This window comes from Balaenoptera physalus (assembly GCF_965194825.1).
Source record: "Balaenoptera physalus genome assembly, chromosome: Y".
Classification (NCBI taxonomy): domain Eukaryota; kingdom Metazoa; phylum Chordata; class Mammalia; order Artiodactyla; family Balaenopteridae; genus Balaenoptera; species Balaenoptera physalus.
In genome coordinates, this window is record NC_138904.1 from 16825168 (window position 1) to 16849156 (window position 23989).

Genomic DNA, 23989 nt, shown 5'->3' on the forward strand with positions numbered 1-23989 from the left:
CAACTAAACTGTGTGTGTGGGTGGGTGATTTCAGTGAACCATGACTTTAGCAATGGAGCTTTCTGATAATAATTCAGAATGAGGCACCACAGCCATCACACTTTGGGGTCCCTGGGGACAAGGCATGAGGAGACTGTCTGTAATTTCAGGCACAGGAGTCCCATGCCTGGCTGAGCAGGAAGGGCAACACATGTGCTGCATGCTCCCAGACCTGGTGGGTGAAGGGGCACCCTCTGCACCCAGGCAGGTTTTACCAGATGGGAAGCCTAGAGCCTGTCAGGAAAGGGCTCTTTTTGTGGGGGTGCTGTCATTCAATGAGGAGCAGGGAGATGAGGTTACCAGTGAATCACTCTTTGCCAACACATGTGAAGTAAGTCATCACAAGTGTTCTGGGTATTTTCTGTGGGCAGAAGATGCCAGCCAAAAAATCAGGTGGGTGAGATACAAACTAATATCACTTTTACAAAGTTTGCATGAGGGTGAAAACTTAAGTAGAAAATATTCTTCTTGAGAATGATGCCTGTTTAGAAATAGTTGAAACTGTTATTAGAGATACAGGTGACTACATGACACCTGTTGTTGAAATGTAAAATTTGGGCTTGGAATCTGAAACACTTGTGCTGATAAACTGATTCTTAATCTGATGATAAGTTATATGGCAAGGAAGATAGGGTCCTGTCTATTCAACAACTGTTTTGTTGTTCATCTGGAAGACACAAAATATCACCTAGCTAATCAGTCTTCAAACCACCTGTCTTGAGACATCTGTGAAAGGCATACGTGCCAGTGAAAGGGATGGAAGTACATAGTGTCACTGAGGTGTTGAGATATTAAGGACCTTTCTCCTGGACAGGAAATGGTAACAGTTACATGGTTTCAGTGATACATACAACCTACAGGCCTTGGGAAAGGTGCTTACACCTCCTCTTCCCCGTTGCTAGATGCTCAAGCCCCAAGATAGCTAAAGACAGAGAGACAAAGTCTCCCAAGACTTACGTTCCAGCAAAGAGAGTGACCACACTCCTCCCTTCCTATACTCCCATTACTGATGTGTAAGACAGGCTAACACCCACCCCCACAGGGTACTTTTTGATTAATTTGTAGTTATTTCTCCATTAGATGACTGGCCTGAGAGGGAAATGACAGGTGTGCATTGAATTAACAGGGCTCCATCCCAAAAAGCGCCACTTGCTGCACCTTAGAGAATGGGAGCATCAGGTGTTGGCAGCAGAGAGCAAACCTGCCTGGCAAGGCAGGAAGGAAGTGACCCAGGCTGTTAAGCCTGAGATCGTTGCCCAGGGCAGTGAAATCTCTGAAGAGAAACCCAACAGAAAGAGTGAAGAGGTCAAAGGCAACAGAAGCTGGTCGGAGGAGTTCCTCAAATCTAGTGACAATGATCAAGGTACACGGGGGCTTCCCCTGGAGGGTGGGTCACCTGTCGTCTGTGGCAAAGGGCCCTGGACGGGACCTGAGCACCATCGAAGTTGACTGAGTAGTACGTGGTAGGTGGGGAGTTCTCTCGTGAGGTCCTACTAGCCTCCATACTTCCTTCTGCAATGTACAGTGAGGAACTCAGTTGAAAGGAGGGAGCTTTATTTCTTGGGCTTTTCTTACCCAGACCATGGCTGCTCAGGAAGGTAAGTCTTGTTGACCCTGTGGCATGACAGTGCCCTCATTCCAACATCTTAATATGTCAATTTGGTAGTTCCTTAGAATGTACACGGGTTGTCCTTGGTCAGGAAAGTCCTGCAACTGAGCCCACTAGGTGGGGGTGTAAAATCATGAAGAGCTGACTCTTGCTCTCTTGTCATGGCTCTTTGACCAAACATGACACTTGTCATTTTGTGGGTTAACTTATTTGCTGTTTGAATTTGAGTCATTAAAATGTTAAGGCTTTGAAATGTAATTAGTATATCTTTGAAAACTGAAGTGATCAGTGTTAACAATAGGTTTTTCTTCCTGTACCAGCTAAAACTTGTAATGCATGTTTCTGCCTTCCCTACACCTCACCCCTCCACCCCCCTTTTAGACTTTCCTGTATTCTCCAGCTCCATGCCCACGAAGAGGCTTTTATCCACCATTGCAGGCAACCAAATGCAGACCCAGCCAAGCTGCACATCAGGCTTGATGATGCATACCAAACAGCAGAGAATTAAAGAAAGCCATGAGGCAGATGTACTGTACAGAGATGATCAAGAGGATTGCCAGGGTGCCATGCTGCTGCAGAAATACACTAATGACCCTGAGAAAACATCTGGGAAGAGACTGTGCAAAACCAAGCATTTGATTCCTCAGGAGCCCAGGCAGTGCACCTCACTGAAAAGCGACAATGCAGATAGCAAGGTACCTTTTGACATCTCCTGAATCAGGCTTGTGCAGGCACTCCATGAATTATTGCTTGCCTACCTGTTCCCTGCTTCTCAAAGAACAAAGCTTTCCTTTTCCTGATCTCCTTCCCGAAGTTCACTCACTTGTCCTAGGGACCATATCTCCTAGGTGGTGTTGAAGTTTCAAACTAGTACGAATTAAATCTTTTCCCCAACACCCTCTGACACCCCTCCCTCCTCCAAACAACTGAAAAGGAAAAAGTGCCTCCTTCTCAGGTTTGTAAGTCAGGGAGAAGGGCAAGAATCAGCTCTTGGAAGATGGCCTTAAATGTTTGTACTGCCTGGTTTTGTTGTGATAGGTGAACATCCAGAGATTCCGAAATCAGCCTGAGCTCACTTCTGACTGCGAACGGTCACCAGCCAAGCAGGACCAGAAGTGCTTCAACGATTTGCAGCAATTGCTGCCTGCTTCACAGACCTCACAGCTGCTATACTCGGGGTCATCTCCGCAGACAACCCAGTGTCGCCCTTTGCAACTGAAAGCACAGAGACTTACTGTCAATAAGAATGCTGGAGAGACCCTCCTGCAGCGGGCCGCCCGAGTTGGCTGCGAGGTGGGTGTCCTTGTGGGTTCCTGGATTCAGAAATCACTGGCCGCTGCTCCGTGACATGGGGTAGGAGGGTGCACTGCCTGGGACCAGGGCAGGGGAGGAGATGGCATTCAGAGCCCAGCCCCCTTAACATTAGGAGCTGGACTAGGTATTCTACCAGGATGTTTGTATTAGCCCTGCTGGTGCTGCCCTTCTTTTGGTGACTTGTTCAGTCAAGGTGTGAAAAGAAAGGCCACTCTGATATTTACTTTGTTTAAGCAGGTAGCTTGGTTTGGCATTCTCTAGTCTTGCTCGCTTATGTCTGCTATCAAATTTGACATAACCCAGGGCTTGTGGAAATGAGCCCTTTGGATTCTGATTAGCAAGGGAAAGAGAACTTACTAGCCCATTTTGGCTTGCTTATGAACAGATACACATTGGGGTTAGCTGTTGGTCAGTGTCTGCAAGGTAGGTGCTGAGGCAGCAGGGTTGTGGAAATGGAGGGGGACAGACCTCTATTCCTGAGAGGGTAGGAGAGCCCAAGGGCAGATGAGAGGAGGGACTAAGACTTTGCTCCAAACTCCCTGCCCATTTCACCTGCATTTCCCCACCTAGCGTGGCTGATGTCAGTGATAGATTGTATTGTCTCAGCACTCATTCTAAGCCCACAAGATCATGGTAACGCATTTCATCCTTTTAACCTTTTCGTGTGGTAGTAACAAGTATTATCTTGACTTCACATGAGGAAATTGAACCCCAGAGCAGTTAAATGATACTTACGCAGGTAGCAGTTCACCAGTATGGCTCCAAAGCCAAGGCGCCCCATCTTCCCTTCTCTCCCCTACCCCACTGCTCTCCAAGGACTGCATCACATTGGAATTGCCCTACTTACAATTTGAAATATCTGTGAAATAGATTACTGCCACTGTGCATCTTTACCACCACACAGGATTTAACTGAAACTGTGTCTCCTTCAGCTTGGCCAGATTTGTGCTGCTGTGCATTGTCTGTGAGCCCTTTCTGAGTGCCCAGTTGTAGGTCTCCCATTGACCCTGAGCACACTTCATGAGTGGGTGGGAAGTTGTAAGTAAGCTAGCACCCTGTGGGACAGTCCTTTGAAACAGTAGCATTTTCTTAGTCTGGGATATTTTTAATTTGTGCAACAAAAACAGTTTGATTTTGTTTGGGAATGGGTGGGGTACCCTTCAAACATTCCCAATTTCTAGTGTTAAAAAATAAACAAGCAATGTATAGAGAGACTTACTTGGCCTCTTAACTATTCTAACTGTTGGTGACAGCAGTTATCATTTGTTTAGAAGCCACCACCCTTAAAAACTAGGAGGCAGGTATTTAACCAACTTGGCTGCAACAGAGAAGGTTTTACAGGTGGTTATCACATTTAGGTTACATCTCTTTAGCCAGGGCTATTGATTTGACCTTTTGACTCTCAACACTAGACATGAGTTATAAGTTTCATAGGTCATGTAAACTTGAAGTTGGGGTTTGACCTCTCTTGTCTGCAGTTTCCCCAGGTGTTGAGTAAGAATAGTCCTGTTCCTGGTATCTTATAGGTATTTCTGTGGGATAACGTAAGATATATTCATTTGCAGAAATGGGAAGTACTATGTGATAGTAACACAGTTGAGTTGACAGTTGATGGCAGAAAGTCTGACCTGGTTACTGCTGCTTTGCTGCCACCCTCCACATGAAGAGAGTTGAAATAGCCATTAGCTGTCATGTCTTTTTATTTCTGTGCACCCATAAATCAGCTGTAGTAGTGATGAAGGTATCCAGGTGAAGGCCATAATTGTCAGAGCAAATAAACCCTTGGTTGATAGGATACCAGGTGGGCTGCCAAGATCTGGGTAAATTGATCTGTACAGAGTAATCAGTGCCTTTCAGAGCATTGTGACAGGGCCTCACCCTGGCTGGGGCACAAAACTTTGCAGGTGTTCACTTGAGTTTGCCTCGTGAGGGCCTGCTAAAAGAGCAGCTTCATGCGATATCCTAGTTCAGTAACCAGGGCTTCAGTGCAGGTGGCCTGGGAGTCCAGACGATCGTGGGCTCTCTGGCAGGTTAGGATCTGAATGAAGGAATCCATTTATGCGCATGCCTTCTCTCTTTCTTCTCTTGTTTTGGAAGGGAGCTGCCATAGTGACCCAAAGTAACAGAGTGCTGATGGCCATGTTTGCCAGCATGTCACATTAGGTTCATGGGATGAGCAAATGGAATATTCTAGTTAGCTCCCAAGTGGGTGGTCACCTTTGGTTGATGTGTCCTTGAAAAGTCATGAAAGGCTCCTCACAACCCACCTCACTTCTGTGAGTGGCTAGAATGGCCCTTGTTTTAAATTTAGCAGTTGAGTTATTTAAGAGTTGTCACAATGAGGCTTGCTGCGCCTCCAGTGAGCTCCCCCTTAACAAGTATTGGGTCCCCTGTAGACTCTATCTACTTTGTTTCCTTTGTTGTCAGAGCATGATAGTGCTCTGCTGAGCATGACTTGTAGGAAAACAGTGTAACTTGTTTATTGGTGGCACATTTTGTGCTATGTTTATGAAACTTTCTTAACCAAGGTAATAAAACATTGAATAAGTTACTGCTCTTGTGTAGTGGGAGTATATCTGTGTATATATTTACACATTTTTAATAAACTATTTTTTAGCAGCTTTAGGTTTTTAGAATTGAGCAAAAATACAGAGTTCCCGCTGTATTTGTACAAACTTCTCCCCCTCAAATTCCTATTATTAATGTTTTGTTACAGTTGATATGTTGATAAGGACGCATTATTAGTAACTAAAGTTCATAGTTTCATTAAAGTTCACTCTGTTTTCTACAGGCTCTGGTTTTAACTGCTATTATAACATACCAAAGAAATGAAATTAGTTAACAGTGATTCTAATACAAACTCTTCATATTCTGTTCACATTCTGAAAAGTAGGAGGAATACACTTTTACTTAATACCTGAAATACATAGGTTGATTCCTGTCACTAACATAAGTAAATATGAAATGTTACATTGATTCAACCCCAATTGGGATGGAGAATGAAGCAAAATACAGCACTTTATGTAGTACATGGGGAGAGACTCTTCTTTTTTTTCTGTATTTTTTAAATTGCAGTATAGCTGCTTTACAATATTGTGTTAGTTTCTGCTGTACAGCAAAGTGAATCAGTTATACATACACATATATCCATTGTTTTAGATTTCCTTCCCATTTAGGTCACCACAGAGCATTGAGTAGAGTTCCCTGTGCTATACAGTATATTCTCGGTAATTATCTGTTTTATACATAGTAGTGTATATATGTCAATCCCAAACTCCCAGTTCATCCCACTCACCACCCCATCCCCCTTGGCATCCCATATATTTGTTCTCTACGTCGGTGTCTCTATTTCTGCTTTGTAAATAAGATTGTCTATACCAGTTTACTCAGATACCACATATATGAGTTAATATACGATATTTATTTTCCTCTTTCTGACTGACTTCATTCTGTATGACAGCCTCTAGGTCCATCCGCGTCTCTACAAATGACCCAGTTTTGTTCTTTTTATGGCTGAGTAATATTCCATTGTATATATGTGCCACATCTTCTTGATCCATTCATCTGTCTGTGGACACTTACGTTGCTTCCGTGTCCTGGCTATTGTAAATAGTGCTGCAGTGAACATTGGGGTGCATGTGTCTTTTTGAATTATGGTTTTCTCAGGGTATATGCCCAGTAGTGGGATTGCTGGGTCGTATGGTAGTTCTATTTTAGTTTTTTAAGGAACCTCCATACTGTTCTCCATAGTGACTGTATCAATTTACATTCCCACCAACAGTGCAAGAGTGTTCCCTTTTCTCCACACCCTCTCCAGCATTTATTGTTTGTAGATTTTCTGATGATGCCCATTCTAACTGGTGTGAGGTGATACCTCATTGTAGTTTTGATTTGCATTTCTCTAATGATTAATGATGTTGAGCATTCTTTCATGTGTCTGTTGGCAGTCTATCTTCTTTGGACAAATGTCTATTTAGGTCTTCTGCCCATTTTTGGATTGGGTTCTTTGTTTTTCTCTTTTGGACTTCACTCTGTCTGACAGACTCTAAGTCCATCCACCTCACTACAAATAACTCAATTTCATTTCATTTTATGGCTGAGTAATATTCCATTGTATATATGTGCCACATCCTCTTTATCCATTCATCTGTCAGTGGACACTTAGGTTGCTTCCATGTCCTGGCTATTGTAAATAGAGCTGCAGTGAACATTGTGGTACATGACTCTTTTTGAATTACGGTTTTCTCAGGGTATATGCCCAGTAGTGGGATTGCTGGGTCGTATGGTAGTTCTATTTTCAGTTTTTTTAGGAACCTCAATATTGTTCTCCATAGTGGCTGTATCAGTTTACATTCCCACTAGGAGTGCAGGAGGGTTCCCTTTTCTCCACATGCTCTCTGTCATTTATTGTTTGTAGATTTTTTTTTCTTTTGCTGGGTGGTATGGTAGTTCTATTTTTAGTTGTTTTATTTTTTAACATCTTTATTGGAGTATAATTGCTTTACATTGGTGTGTTAGTTTCTGCTTTATAACAAAGTAAATCAGCTATACATATACATATATCCCCATATCTCCTCCCTCTTGTGTCTCCCTCCCACCCTTACTATCCCGCTCCTCAAGGTGGTCACAAAGCACCGAGCTGATCTCCCTGTGCTATGTGGTTGTTTCCCACTAGCTATCTGTTTTACATTTGGTAGTGTATATATATGTCCATGCCACTCTCTCACTTTGTCCCAGCTTACCCTTCCCCCTCCATGTGTCCTCAAGTCCATTCTCTATGTCTATGTCTTTATTCCTGTCCTGCCCATAGGTTCTTCAGAACCTTTTTTTTGTAGATTCCATATATATGTGTTAGCATACGGTATTTGTTTTTCTATTTCTGACTTAACTTCACTCTGTATGACAGACTTTACGTCCATCCACCTCACGGCAAATAACTCAATTTTGTTTCTTTTTATGGCCAAGTAATATTCCATTGTGTATATATGCCACATCTTCTTTATCCATTCATCTGCTGATGGACACTTAGGTTGCTTCTGTGTCCTGGCTATTGTAAACAGAGCTGCAGTGAACATTGTGGTACATGACTCTTTTTGAATTATGGTTTTCTCAGGGTATATGCCCAGTAGTGGGATTGCTGGGTTGTATGGTAGTTCTATTTTTAGCTTTTTAAAAAGGAACCTCCATACTCTTCTCCATAGTGGTTGTATCAATTTACATTCCCACCAACAATGCAAGAGGGTTCCCTTTTCTCCACACCCTCTCCAGCGTTTATTGTTTGTAGATTTTTTGATGATGGCCACTCTGACTGATGGGAGGTGATATACCTCCTTGTAGTTTTGATTTGCATTTCTCTAATAATTAGTGATGTTGAGCATCTTTTCATGTGCCTCTTGGCCGTCTGTATGTCTTCTTCAGAGAAATTTAGGTCTTCGCCATTTAGGTCTTCCACACATTTTTTGAGTGGGTTGTTTGTTTTTTTGATATTGAGCTCCATGAACTGTTTGTATATTTTGGAGGTTAATCCTTTGTCCGTTGCTTCGTTTGCAAATATTTTTTCCTATTCTGGAGCGTTGTCTTTTTGTCTTGTTTATGGTTTCCTTTGCTGTGCAAAAGCTTTTAAGTTTAATTAAGCCCAATTTCTTTATTTTTGTTATTATTTTCATTACTTTAGGAGCTGGGCAAGAAAGATCTTGCTGTGGTTTATGTCAAAGAGTGTTTTTCCTCTAAGAGTTTATAGTGTTCTGTTTTACATTTAGGTCTTTAATCCATTTTCAGTTTATTTTTGTGTATGATGTTAGGGAGTGTTCTAATTTCATTCTTTTACATGTAGATGTTCAGTTTTCCCAGCATCGCTTATTGAAGTGGCTGTCTTTTCTCCATTGTATATTCTGGCCTCTTTTGTCATAGATTAGGTGACCATAGGTGTGTGGGTTTATCTCTGGGCTTTCTGTCCTGTACCATGGATGTATCTTTCTGTTTTTCTGCCGGTACCATACTGTCTTGATTACTGTAGCTTTGTAGTATAGTCTGAAGTCAGGGAGCCTGATTACTTTTGCTCCATTTTTCTTTTTCACGTTTGCTTTTGCTGTTTGAGGTCTTTTGTGGTTCTATACATATTGTAAAATTTTTTGTTCTAATTCTGAGAGAAATCCCATTGGTAACTTGATAAGGATTACATTGCATCTGTAGATTGCTTTGGGTAGTATAGTCATTTTCACAATGTTGATTCCTCCAATCTAAGAATATGGTATATCTCTCCATCTGTTTGTGTCGGCTTTGATTTCTTTCATCAGTATCTTGTAGTTTTCTGTGTACTGGTCTTTTGCCTCCTTAGGTAGATTTATTCCTAGGTATTTTATTCTTGTTGTTGCAGTGGTAAATGGGATTGTTTTCTTGATTTCTCTTTCTGATCTTCCGTTGTTAGTGTACAGGAATGCAAGAGATCTCTGTGCATTAATTTTGTAACTTGCAGTTTTACCAAATTCATGGATGAGCTCTAGTAGTTTTCTGGAGGCATCCTTCGGATTTTCTATGTATAGTATCATGTCATCTGCAAACAGTGACAGTTTTACTTCTCCAATTTGGATTCCTTTTATTTCTTTTTCTTCTCTGATTGCCATGGCTAGGACTTCCAAAACTATGTTGAATAACAGTGGCGAGAATGGGCACCTTTTTGTTCCTGATTTTATAGGAAATGCTTTCAGTTTTTCATTGAGACTAATGTTTGCTGTAGGTTTGTCATATATGGCCTTTATTATGTTGAGGAATGTTCCCCTATGCCCACTTTCTGGAGAGATTTTTTGTTTTTTAAATTATTAGCACCTTTAATTATTATTTATTTATTTATTTGGCTGTGTTGGGTCTTTGTTTCTGCGCGAGGGCTTCCTCTAGTTGCGGCAAGCGGGGGCCACTCTTCAACGCGGTGCGCCGGCCTCTCACTATCGTGGCCTCTCTTGTTGTGGAGCACAGGCTCCAGACGCGCAGGCTCAGTAGTTGTGGCTCACGGGCCTAGTTGCTCCACGGCATGTGGGATCTTCCCAGACCAGGGCTCGAACCCGTGTCCCCTGCATTAGCAGGCAGACTCTCAACCACTGCGCCACCAGGGAAGCCCTGGAGAGATTTTATCATAAGTGGCTGTTGAGTTTTGTCAAAAAACTTTACTGCATCTGTTGAGATGATCATATGGTTTTTATCCTCCAGTTTCTTACCATGGTGTATCACATTGGTTGATTTGCGTATATTGAAGAATCCTTGCATCCCTGGGATAAATCCTACTTGATTATGGTGTATGATCTTTTTAATATGTTGTTGGATTCAGTTTGCTAGTATTTTCTTGAGGATTTTGCATCAGTGTTCAAAAATTTGATATTGGTCCGTAATTTTCTTTTTTTGTGCTTTCTTTGTCTGGTTTTGGTACCAAGGTGATGGTGGCCTTGTAGAATGAGTTTGGGAGTGTTCCTCTCTGTAATTTTTTGCAGAGTTTCAGAAGGATAGGTGTTAGCTCTTCTGTAAATGTTTGATAGAATTCACCTGTGAAGCCATCTGGTCCTGGACTTTTGTTTGTTGGAATATTTTAAATCACAACTTCAATTTCATTACTTGTGATTGGTCTGTTAATATTTTCTATTTATTCCTGGTTCTGTCTTGGAAGGTTGTACTTTTCTAAGAATTTGTCCGTTTCTTCCAGGTTATCCATTTTATTGACATACGGCTGCTCGAAGTAGCCTTTGATCCTTTATTTCTTCGGTGTCAGTTGTAACTTTTTTTCATTTCTAATTTTATGGATTTGAGTCCTCTCCCTCTTTTTCTTGATGAGTATGGCTAAAGGTTTATCAATTTTGTTTAGAATTTCAAAGAACCAGCTTTCGTTTTATTGATCTTTGCTATTGGTTTTTTTTCAGTTCTGTTTTATTTTATTTTATTTATTTCTGCTCTGATCTTTATGATCTGATCATATGATCTTTATGATCTTTCCTCTACTAACTTTCGGTTTTGTTTGTTCTTTTTTCTCTAGTTGTGTTAGGTGTAAGTTTAGTTTGTTTGAGACTTCTTGTTTCTTGAGTTAAGATTGTGTTGCTCTAAACTTCCCAGTTAGAACTGCTTTTGTTGCATCCCATAGATTTTGGGTTGTCGTGTTTTCATTATCATTTGTTTGTAGGTATCTTTTTGAGTTCCTCTGATTTCTTGAGTGATCTTGTTGGTTATTTAGTAGCATATTATTTAGCCTCCATGTGTTTGTATTTTTTACAGTTTTTTTTTCCTGTAATTGATTTCTAATATCATAGCATTGTGGTTAGAAAAGATGCTTGATGTGATGTCAGTTTTCTTAAATTTACCGAGGCTTGATTTGTGACCCAAGATGTGATCTGTCCTGTAGAATGTTCTATGTGCACTTGAGAAGAAAGTGTATTCTGCCACTTTTGGAAGGAATGTCCTATAAATATCAGTTAAGTCCATCTTTTTAATGTGTCATTTAAAGCTTGTGTTTCCTTATTTATTTTCATTTTGGATGATCTGTCCATTGGTGTTAGTGGATTGTTAAAGTCCCCCAGTCTTATTGTTTTACTGTCAATTTCCCCTTTTATGGGTCATTTGCCTTATGTATTGAGGTGCTCCTATGTTGGATGCATATATATTTATAGTTGTTATATCTTTTTCTTGCATTGATCCCTTGATCATTATATAGTGTCCTTCCTTATCTCTTGTTACAGTCTTTATTTATTTATTTATTTTTTAATATAATGCCTAGAAGTTAATCAGCAAAGGTTTTTCTTTTTTTTTTATATTTATTTTTGACTGTGTTGGGTCTTCATTTCTGTGCAAGGGCTTTCTCTAGTTGTGGCAAGTGGGGACCACTCTTCATCTCAGTGCGCGGGCCTCTCACTATCGCGGCCTCTCTTGTTGCGGAGCACAGGCTCCAGATGCGCAGGCTCAGTAGTTGTGGCACACGGACCTAGTTGCTCCGTGGCATGTGGGATCTTCCAAGACCAGAGCTCTAACCCGTGTCCCCTGCATTGGCAGGCAGATTCTCAACCACTGCACCAGCAGGGAAGCCCGACAGTCTTTATTTTAAAGTCTATTTTTTGTGAAACGTATATTGCTACTCCAGTTTTCTTTTGATTTCCATTTAGATGGAATATCTTTTTCCATCCCTTCATTTTCAGTCTGTATGTGTTCCTGAGTGAAGTGGGTCTTTTGTAGACAACATATATACAGGTCTTGTTTTTGTATCCATTCAGCCAGTCTGTGTCTTTTGGTTGGAGCATTTAATCCATTTACATTTAAGGTAATTATTGATAAGTTTATTCCTATTGCCATTTTCTTAATTGTTTTGTGTTTGTTTTTGTAGGTCTTTTCCTTCTCTTGTGTTTCCTGCCTAGAGAAGTTCCTTTATTATTGTAAAGCTGGTTTGGTGGTGCTGAATTCTCTTAGCTTTTGCTTGTCTGTAAAGCTTTTGATTTCTCCATTGAATCTGAATGAGATGCTTGCTGGGTAGAGTAATCTTGGCTGTAAGCTTTTCTCTTTCATCACTTTAAGTATATTCTGCCACTCCCTTCTGGCCTGCGGAGTTTCTGCTGAAAAATCAGCTGATAACCTTATGGGGATTCCTTTGTATATTATTTTTCGCTTTTCATTTGCTGCTTTTAATATTTTTTCTTTTTATTTAATTTTTGTTAATTGGATTAATATGTGTCTCGGCATGTTTCTCCTCGGGTTTATCCTGTACGGGACTCTCTGCACTTCCTGGACTTGATTGACTATTTCCTTTCCCATGTTAGGGAAGTTTTTGACTATAGTCTCTTCAAATATTTTCAGACCCTTTCTCTCTTTCTTATTCTGGGACACCTGTAATTCGAATATGGTGCACTTAAGGTTGTCCTGGAGGTCTCTGAGATTGTCCTCATTTATTTTCTTTCTTTTTTCTTTATTCTGCTCTGCAGCAGTTATTTCCACCATTCTACCTTTCAGCTCACTTACCCATTCTTCTGCTTCAGTTATTCTGCTATTGATTCCTTCTAGAATATTTTTAATTTCAGTTATTGCTTTGTTCATCTCTGTTTGTTCTTTAGTTCTTCTAGGTCTTTGTTAAACATTTCTTGTATTTTCTTCATTCTGTTTCTGAGATTTTGGATTATCATTACTGTCATTATTCCGAATTCTCTTCCAGTAGATTGAGTATTTCTTCTTCATTTGTTTGGTCTTGTGGGTTTTTACCTTGCTCCTTCATCTGCAACATATTTCTCTGTCTTCTCATTTTGTTTAACTTACAGTGTTTGGGGTCTCCTTTTAGCAGGCTGTAAGGGTCATAGTTCCACTTGCTTCTGGTGTCTGCCCACAGTGGGTGAGTTTGGTCCAGTGGCTTGTGTAGGCTTCCTGGTGGGAGGGAGTGGTGCCTGCACTCTGTTGGATGGAGCTGGATCTTTTCCCTCTAATGGGCAGGGCCACATTAGGTGGTGTGTTTTGTGGTGTCTGTGGGCTTAGTGCTTTAGGCAGCCTGTCTGCTGGTGAGTGGGTTTGTGTTCCTGTCTTGCTTGTTGTTTGGCATGGGCCATTCAGCACTGGAGTCTGCAGGCAGTTGAGTGGAGCCGGGTCTTGGAGTTGAGATGGAGACCTGCAGGAGAACTATAGCTGTTTAATAGTCCCTGGGGCTGGGAATTGTATAGTGTTCCAGCGTCCTGGACTCGGTTCTCCCACCCCAGAGGCTCAGGCTCGACTTCCAGCCTGGGAACTAAGACCCAGCAAGCCACAGAGCTTGGTGTAAAAGGGAAAAAAAAAAGAAAGAGTTGTAAGAAAACAAATGAAAACAAACATTCAACACCAAGACAAATAGCAATGACAAAAACAAGAAAACAGCAACAACAGTTAAGAACAAATAAGGGAACAGACAGAGAAGACCCCAGACAGATGGTAAAAGCAGAACCAAACAAGAACAAAGAAACACGCACGCATACAAAAAAAAGAAACAAAAACAGGGAAACCAAAAAACAAGAGAAAAAACAGAAACGAAAGAACCCCAAAATGAAATCAAACAATTAAAAACAAAACTGACAAAAACAAAAAATTAAAAAAAGGCAGAATGCAAACTGAAAGAAAAAGGAAAAAAACAAAGCAAACAGAAAAATGATTAAACAAAAATAAAGATGAGAACAAAGAGAACATAGAAGAAAAATAACAAAATAGAACAAAGGAAAGGGAAAAAAACAAGGAAGAAACACAGAGCAAGAAAAGAGTAACATAGAAATAGAAATATAAAAGCAATTTTAAGAATCTTAAAAAGTTTTAGAAACTAAATGAAAATTAAAAAATAATTTTTAAAAATCCAACAGAACAGAACAAAACATACACACATACAAAATAAGAAACAAAAACAGAGAAAACAAAAAACGAGGACAACCAGACAAACAAAAGAATCCTAATATGAAATCAAACAATTAAAAAGGGAACTAAGAAATACAAAAAATAAAAAATACAAAGCAGAATGCAAACTGAAAGAAAAAGCAAAAAAAACAAACACACAAATGATAAAAAAAGTAAGAAAAGATAAGAACAAATTGAACAAAGGAAAAAGATAAAAAGAAAGTAGAACAAAGGAAAAAAAACAAGGAAGAAACAAGAAAAAAGTGATAGAGAAATAGAAATATAAAAAATAAAAAATATATGAAAAATATAAACAATATAAATAAAAACAAACAAAAAAACAAGAAAACAGAACAAAACATAAAAAATAGTAATAATAATATATTCCTGGGTCTCACCTGTCAGTGTCCTTGCCTCCACCATGAAGCACAGTGAACCTCCGCCTCCCCCAGGAGGCCCTCCAAAACCTCTCGGTAGATCTCTGTTCCTTCTGTGGGAACTGTGGAGGCAGCTCGGACTCTGTCCTGGCCCAGCTTCCGCATGTACTAGTACCCAAAGTACACAACTGCTTAGAGTTAGACTGGTGTCATTTGTGTGAACATTAATCCATCCAGTTATTCCATAGATGCAGGGTTTACCAAGCTGATTGTAGGGACTTAATCTGTGGCTTGTGCAGTTGCTCAGAAAGATATTTTTCCTGTTCCTTAGTTGCCCTGCTCCTGGGGCTCAGCTGTGGTTTTAGCCCCACCTCTGTGTGTGGGCCACCCACAGGATTCTGCTTCTGAGGCTGCCCTGGAGCACTCAGGTCTGCCCCCATGAGGACAGGTTGTGGAGGTGGCACAACTCCCTGGGTCATGGGGACCCTGGCAGTGACAGGTGCATGAGAAAGCTGGAGGCCATGGGCACAATAGATGTGCCCTAATGCCTAGCTGTCTGTGCTAGAAGGTCAGCCCTGGAGGGGGCTTTTCTTAGCCCTAGCTGCAGGCACAAGAAGGTCAGCCCTGGTGGGGGCTTTTCCTAGTTCCTTGTAGCAGGCATGAGAAGGTCAGCCCTGGTGGGGGCTTTTGTAGTGCCTGGCGGGTCATGGGGCCAGCACATGGAGAAAGCGGCTGCAATAACAGGCTCCACTCCTGTGTGTCACTCAACAGTGGCCCCTTCTGTGACAGTCTGGGTTTTCTCTACTAGCATTCTCGAGAGAGACTCTTCTTTAATATAAAAACAGAAGCATTTGCTTCCCAGGTTCTGATCTTTACAGGAGTGTGGGACCTGGCTAACCTCCTGAGTTTCCCTCCGTCTTTAAGGTTAGGGATGTTCTTTACCTCATTTACTCTCTTCTTGTGTATTGGTTTTCTATACTTTTATCTAAACTTGTATTGTCATCCACTACCACCTACCAAGTATACGCATCAAATGGGAGTGCTTTTGTACTTATCAGTGCATCGTCTAAGGTATTAGCAGCCCTTGACAACACTGTCTCCATCATCAAGACTTTCACACATGCTGTTACCTTTCACCAATATGGATATTGCCTCCCCATGCTACAGTGGGGTCGGCCTCAGGCCTGATGGTGGACGTCTTTGAAAATGGATACTACCAAGCTATGGAGAGATCATTATTATGAGGTTTATTGTGTGCTATCTGATGGCGTTCCCTTTTCTCCTCCTCATAGAAATTGGTCTTGTACTGCCTGGAAAACAAGATTTGTGACGTTAATCATCAGGACAATGCAGGTTACTGTGCCCTGCATGAAGCTTGTGCAGAAGGGTGGCTCAAGATTGCTGAACATCTTCTTAAATATGGTGCTGACGTCAACTGCTGTGCCCAGGATGGAACCAGGTTAGTGGTGTGTCTTGCTAGGGCACTAGCAGTGGTGGTCCTCAGGTATGTGGGAAACACTTAAGGAAATATGAGTAATCACATTGATGACAAAGTACTCCAGAATTGAATCAAATGTATATTTCTGGCAAAGTTGAGTATTACTTCAATTTTTCTTATTTTTTTCAATTGAAATATAGGTGATTTACAGTGTTGTGTTAGCTTCAAGTACACAGCAAGGTGATTCAGTTATACCTATAAATATATGTATATTTTTCTGATTCTTTGCTATTACAGTTTATTACAAGATATATAGTTCTTTGTGCTATACATTAAATCCTTGTTGATTATCTATTTTATATATAATAGTGTGTATATGTTCATCCCAAACTCCTAATTATTCCTTTCCCCCCTTTCCCCTTTGTTTTCTATGTCTTTCAGTCTATTTCTGTTTTATAAAGAAGTTCATTTGTATCATCTTTTAGATTCTACGTATAAGTGGTATCATGTGGTATTTGTCTTTGACTTCACTTACTATGACAATCTTGGGGTCCATCCACGTTGCTGGAAATAGCATTATTTCATTCTTTTTTATGGCTGAGTAGTATTCCATTGTATATATGTATCTCATCTTCTCTATCCATTCATCTGTCAGTGGACATTTAGCTTGCTTCAATGTCTTGGCTATTGTAAAAGTGCTGCTATGAACATTGGGGTGTACGTATTGTTACTAATTAGAGTTTTCTCCTTATACATGCCCAGGAGTGGGATTGCAGAATCATGTGGTAGTTCTGTTTTTAGTTTTTTTGAGAAACCTCCATACTGTTTTCCACAGTGGCTGTACCAATTTACATTCCCACCAATGTGCACAGAAGTTGTCTTTTAGTTTTGTGGTTGGTTTCCTGTACTGTATTAAATCTTTTAAGTCTAATTACATTCTGTTTGTTAATTTTTGCTGTTATTTCCTTTATTTTAGGAGATAGATCCAAAACGATATTGCTGCAATTATGTCAGAGAGGGTTCTGCCTATGTTTTTCTCTAGGAGTTTTATACTGTCCCACCTTACATTTAGGTGTTTAGTCCATTTTGAGTTTATATTTGTATATGGTGATAGACAGTGTTTTAATTATATTCTTTTACATGGAGCTCTCCAGTTCTTCCACCATGCCTTATTGAAGATGCTGTCTTTTCTCTAGTACATATTCTTGTCTCCTTTGTCATAGAGTAGGTGACCATAAGTGCATGAGTTAATTTCTGGGCTTTCTGCCCCGTTCTGTTGATCTGTTTGTCTGTTTTATGCCAATACCGTACTGTTCGGGGTTTTTTCTTTCAGTTAAATTTTTTCAATTTTTATTTATTTATTTTTATTGGAGTAAAATTGCTTTACAGTGTTCTGTTAGTTTCTGCTATACAGGAAGTGAACCAACTATGTGTATATGTATATCCCCTCCCTCTTGGACCTCCCTCCCACCCCCTTCATCTCACCCATCTCGGTTGTCACAGAGCACCCAGCTTAGCTCCATGTGCTATACAGCACGACCCACTAGCTATCTGTTTTACACATGGTAGTGTATTTATGTCAAACCTAATCTCCCAGTTCGTCCCACCCTCCCCTTCCCCACTGTGTCCACATGTCCATTCTCTATGTCTGTGTCTCTATTCCTGCCCTACAAATAGGTTCATCTGTATCATTTTTTTAGATTCCACATATATGCATTAATATATGATATTTGTTTTTCTTTTTCTGGTTAACCTCACTCTGTATGACAGACTCTAGGTCCATCCATGTCTCTACAAATGACCCAGTTTCATTCCTTTTTATGGCTGAGTAATATTCCATTGAATATATGTACCACATCTTTATCCATTCATCTGTTGTTGGACATTTAGGTTGTTTCCATGTCCTGGCTATAGTAAATAATGCTGCAATGAACATTGGGCTATATGTGTCCTTTTGAATTATGGTTTTCTCAGGGTATATGCCCAGTAGTGGGATTGCTGGATCATATGGTAGTTCTATTTTTCGTTTTTTAAGGAACCTCAATACTGTTCTCCATAGTGGCAATATCAATTTACGTTCCCACCAAGAGTGCAAGAGGGTTCCCTTTTCTCCACACCCTCTGCAGCATTTATTGTTTGTAGAATTTTTGACGATGCCCATTCTGACTGGTGTAAGGTGATACCTCATTGTAGTTTTGATTTACATTTCTCTAATAATTGGTGATGTTGCACATCTTTTCTTGTGCCTCTTGGCCATCTGTATGTCTGCTTTGGAGAAGTGTCTATTTAGGTCTTCTGCCCATTTTTGGATTGGATTGTTTGCTTTTTTTGATACTGAGCTTCATGAGCTGCTTATATATTTTGGAGATTAAGCCTTTGTCAGTTGCTTTCTTTGCAAATATTTTCTCCCATTCTGAGGGTTGTATTTATGTCTTGTTTATGGTTTCCTTTGCTGTGCAAAAGCTTTTAAATTTCATTAGGTCCCGTTTGTTTTTTTGATTTTCATTACTCTAGGAGGTAGTTTCCCAGCACCACTTACTGAAGAGGCTATCTTTTCTCCATTGTATGTTCCTGCCTCTTTTGTCATAAATCCATGCACATATGGTCACCTGATTTATCTCTGGGCTTTCTATCCTTTACCATTGATCTATATTTCTGTTTTTGTACCAGTACCATACTGTTTTGATTATTGTAGCTTTGTAGTATAGTCTGAAGTTGGGGTGCCTGATTCCTCCACCTCCATTTTTCTTTCTCAAGATTGCTCTGGCTATTCGGGGTGTTTTGTATTTCCATGCAAATTGTAAAATTTTTTGTTATAATTCGTGAAGAATGCTATTGGTAATTTGATATGGGTTGCTTTCAATCTGTAGATTGCTTTGGGCACAATAGTCATTTTCACAGTATTGATTCTTCCAATCCAAGAACATGGTATATTTCTCCATCTGTTTATGTCATCTTTGATTTCTTTCATCGGTGTTTTATAGTTTTCTGCATACAGGTCTTTTGCTTCCTTAGGTAGGTTTATTCCTAGGTATTTTATTCTTTTTGTTGTGATAGTAAATGGGATTGTTTCCTGGATTTCTCTTTCTGATTTTTCATTGTTAGTGTATAGGAATGCCAGAGATTTCTGTGCATTAATTTTGAATCCTGCAACTTTACCAAATTCATTGATTAGCTCTAGTAGTTTTCTGATGGCATCTTTAGGATTTTCTATGTATAGTATTATGTCATCTGCAAACAGTGACAGTTTTAATTCTTCTTTTCCAATTTGTATTCCTTTTATTTCTTTTTCTTGTCTGATTGCCGTGGCTAGGACTTCCAAGACTATGTTGAATAAGAGTGGCGTTAGTGGACATCCTTGTCCTGTACCTGATCTTAGTGGAAATGCTTTCAGTTTTTCACTATTGAGAGTAATATTTGCTGTGGGTTTGTCATATATGGCCTTTATTATGTTGAGGTAGGTTCCCTGTATGCTCACTTTCTGGAGAGTTTTTATCATAAATGGATGTCAAATTTTGTCAGAAGCTTTTTCTGCATCTATTGAGATGATCATATGGTTTTTATTCTTCAAATTTTTAATATGGTGTATCACATTGATTGATTTGCATATATTGAAGAATCCTTGCATCTCTGGGATAAATTCCACTTGGTCATGGTGTATTATCTTTTTATTGTGTTGTTGGAGTCTGCTAGTATTTTGTTGAGGATTTTTGATTCTATGTTCATCAGTGATGTTGGTCTGTAATTTTCTTTTTATGTGATATTTTGTCTGGTTTTGGTATATCAGGTGGTTGTGGTTTCATAGAATGAATTTGGGAGTGTTTCTCCTTCTGCAATTTTTTGGAAGGGTTTGAGAAGGATCTGTGTTAGCTCTTCTGTAAATGTTTGATAGAATTCACCTGTGAAGCCATATCTGGTCCTGGACTTTTGTTTGCTGGAAGATTTTTAATTACGTTTTCAATTTCATTACTTGTGATAGGTCTGTTTATATTTTCTAATTCTTCCTGGTTCAGTATTGGAAAATTGTGCCTTTGCAAGAATTTGTCCATTTCTTCGTGGTTGTCCTTTTTATTGGCGTATACATGTTTGTAGTAGTCTCTTATAATCCTTTGTATTTCTGCGTTGGCAGTTGTGATTTTTCTTTTTTCATTCCTAATTTTATTGATTTGTACCCTCTCCCTGTTTTTCTTGATGAGTCTGGCTAAAGGTTTATCAATTTTGTTTATCTTCTCAGAGAACTAACTTTTAGTTTTATTGACCTTTGCTATTGTTTTCTTCATTTTTATTTCATTTATTTCTGCTCTGATCTTTATGATTTCCTTCCTTCTACTGACTTTGGGTTCTCTAGTTGCTTTACATGTAAGGTTAGATTGTTTATTTGATATTTTTCTTGTTTCTTGAGGTGAGGTAGAATTGCTATAAACTTCCCTCTTAGAACTGCTTTTGCTGCATCCCATACATTTTGGGTTGTTGTGTTTTCATTGTCATTTGTTTCTATGTATTTTTTTATTTTTTCTTTGATTTCTTCAGTGATCTCTTGGTTATTTAGTAGCGCATTGTTTAGCCTTCATGTATTTATGTTTTTTAATTTTTTTCCTGTAATTGATTTTCAGTCTCATAGCATTGTGGTCAGAAAAGATGCTTGATACAGTTTCAGTTTTCTTAAATTTTCCAAGGCTTGATTTGTGACTCAAGATGTGATCTATCCTGGAGAATGTTCCGTGTGCACTTGAGAAAAAAGTGTATTCTCACACCTTTGGGTGGAATGTCTTATAGATATCAATTAAATTTATCTGGTCTATCATGTCATTTAAAGCTTGTGTTTCCTTATTTAGTTTCTGTTTGGATAATATGTGCATTGGTGTAAATGGTGTTAAAGTCTCCTAATATTATTGTGTTACTGTCGATTTTCTCTTCTATGGTTGATAGTATTTGCTTTATGTATTGAGGTGCTCCTATGTTGGGTGCATAAATATTTATAATTGGTATATCTTCTTCTTGGATTGATCCCTTGAACATTATATAGTGTCCTTTCTTATTTCTTGTAACAGTCTTCAGAGTCTGTTTTTTCTGATACAAGTATTGCAGCTCCAGCTTTCTTCTGATTTCCATTTGCATGGAATCTTTTTCCATCCCTTCACTTTCAGTCTTTATGTGTCCCTAGGTCTGAAGTGGGTCTCTTGCAGACAGCATATATATGGGTCTTATTTTTGTATCCATTCAACCAGTCTGTGTCTTTTGGTTGGAGGTTTAATCCATTTACATTTAAGGTAGTTATCGATATGTATGTTCCTATTACCATTTTCTTAATTGTTTTTGGTTTGTTTTTTAGGTATTTTCCTTCTCTTGTGTTTCCTGCCTAGAGAAGTTCCTTTAGCATTTGTTGTAAAGCTGGTTTGGTGGTGCTGAATTTGCTTAGCTTTTGCTTCTCTGTAAAGGTTTTAATTTCTCCTTAGACTCTGAATGAGATCCTTGCTGGGTAGAGTAATCTTGGCTGTAAGTTTTCCTCTTTCATCACTTTAAGTCTTATCCTGCCACTCCATTCTGATCTGCAGAGTGTCTGCTGAAAAATCAGCTGTTAACCTTATGGGGATTTCTTTGTATGTTATTTTTCACTTTTCCTTTGCTGCTTTTAATATTTTTTTCTTTTTATTTAATTTTGATAGTTTGATTAATATGTGTCTTGGAGTGTTTTTTCTTGGGTTTATCCTGTATGGGACTCTCTGTGCTTCCCTGACTTGATTGACTATTTTCTTTCCCATGTTAGGGAAGTTTTCCACTGTAATCTCTTCAAATATTTTTTCAGACCCTTTCTTTTTCTGTTCTTCTCTGGGACCCTTATGCTTCGAATGTTGGTGTGTTTAGTGTTGTCCCAGAGGTCTGTGAGATTGTTCTCAATTCTTTCCATTCTTTTTTCTGCTTCTCGGCAGTTATTTCCACCATTCTGTCTTCCAGCTCACTTATTCGTTTTTCTGCCTCAGTTATTCTGTTATTGATTCCTTCTAGTGCATTTTTCATTTCAGTTATTTTGTTGTTCATCTCTGTTGATTTGTTCTTTAGTCCTTCTAGATCATTATTAAACATTTCTTGTATTTTCTCAATCCGTGCCTCCATTCTATTTCTGAGATTTTGGGTCTTTACTGTCATTACTCTATATTCTTTTTCAGGTTGGTTGCCTATTTCCTTTTCATTTATTTGGTCTTGTAGGTTTTTACCTTGTTTTTACCTTGTCATCCGTGACATATTTTTTTGTCATCTAATTTTTTTTTGGAAGGGTGAGACTGTGTTCCTGTCTTACTGTTTAGCCTGAGGCTTCCAGAACTGGAGTTTGTAGGCTGTTGGGTAGAGCTGGGTCTTTGTACCGAGATTAGGACTTCTGGGAGACCTCACTCTGAGAAATATTCCTTGGAGTCTGAGGTTCTGTGTTAGTCAAGTGGTTCAGACTCAGTGCTTCTACTACAGGAGCTCTGGCTTGATCCCCGGCTCATGAACCAAGATCCCAGAAGCCACATGGGGCGGGGGAAAAAAAACAAAAAGAAAAGGAGCAGAAGAATAACAAGTAGTAAAAAAATAAAATAAGATTAGATAACTAACAGATATGTTACAAAGAATTATAAAATAAAAATATAGATGACACAATAACCGGAAGATAGAACCACAATAGTAAAAAAAAGAGGAGTAAAACCAAACCAAACAAAAAGCCAGAAAAGGCTTGGCTGTGGGGGGCGGGGCTTAGGCAGGGGCGGAGTTTAGGCTGTTGGAGGGAGTCTATGCTTAGGACCCACAGGGCTGGAAAAGGCCCTGGGGGGGTGTTGGGGGTGGGGCTTAGGCTCAGTGCAGCAAGAGGGGCCCAGGAGTGCCTCTGGCCCTGGAGGTCAGAGGACCAGGTCCAGGACCCCAGCAGGCTCACTGAGCCCAAGTGGGCAAGGGAAACACTAGGTGCGTTCCCCCCAATCCTCCGATCCCAGAGGGCCTCTCCCCCTTGGGCTCTCTTCTTGCTCCTTCCTCCCCCTGGGCTCTTCTATACCCCCAGGACCCATGCAGCTAGAGGGGGCCCCAGAAGGCAGAGGACCAGACCTAGAAGCCTAAGAGGGTTCCTGGAGCTGAGTGGGTGTGGGAACGCCCATTCCACCTCCTCTGGTCCTCTGGTCCTGGAGGGTTCCCCCTACACTGTCTGCGTCTGCTCCCCATCCTCCTCCTGCCTCCCTCCCTCCCATGCCCCTATGACCCAAGAGGCCAGAGTGGGCCGTGGAGAACAGAGGACCGGGCCTGGGCACCCAGCATCCTTCCCTGGGCCCAAGTGGGCGGGAGAAACTCCCTCCGTGCCTCCCCTGATTCTCTCTGGTCCTGGACAGTTCCCCCCCAACCGTCCCCCTCTGCTCCTCTTCCCCCCTCCTCCCTCCCTCCCAGACCTCTAGAACCCACGAGGCTGTAGGGGGCCCCAGAGAATGGAGGACCAGGCCCAAGAGCCTGGCAGGCCTCCTGGGGCCCCAGTGGGTGGGAGAAATGCCCGCTGCACCTCCCCTGATCCTCCAGTCCTGGAGGGCCTTTCCCACCCACCTCTTCTCTTCTCCTCCCACCTCCCTCCGATGCCCTAGGATCAACGCGGCCTGGAGGGGGCCTTGGAGGGTGGAGTACCCGGCCCAGGAGCCGCGCAGACTTCCCGGGCCTGATTGGGCAGGGGAAATGCCTGATTCTCCAAGCCTCCGAGGGTCCCTCCAGGAGTGGGAGCCCCTCCCCTTCCCAGCCACCCATCAGGGGCACTGGTCCTGTCTGGTCTCCACTTCTCCTCCCCCTGCATCCTACCCAGTCACTCAGGTGTTCCTCCTGTCTCCTTGGGCATCGAGGGCA

General features: G+C 40.6%; 1 protein-coding gene across 1 annotated transcript in view; it reads left to right on the top strand.

The window, feature by feature from the left end:
- LOC309653401 (BCL-6 corepressor-like) overlaps positions 1 to 23989 on the top strand; it is a gene marked incomplete at both ends in the record, with an annotated part of 58673 nt that overhangs the window by 19547 nt on the left and 15137 nt on the right. The window contains 5 exons of the mRNA XM_082448022.1: positions 150 to 370; positions 1147 to 1402; positions 2030 to 2343; positions 2687 to 2941; positions 15993 to 16159. Of these exons, the coding sequence (XP_082304148.1) occupies positions 150 to 370; positions 1147 to 1402; positions 2030 to 2343; positions 2687 to 2941; positions 15993 to 16159 (1213 nt within the window). The remainder of the gene's footprint in view (positions 1 to 149; positions 371 to 1146; positions 1403 to 2029; positions 2344 to 2686; positions 2942 to 15992; positions 16160 to 23989) is intronic.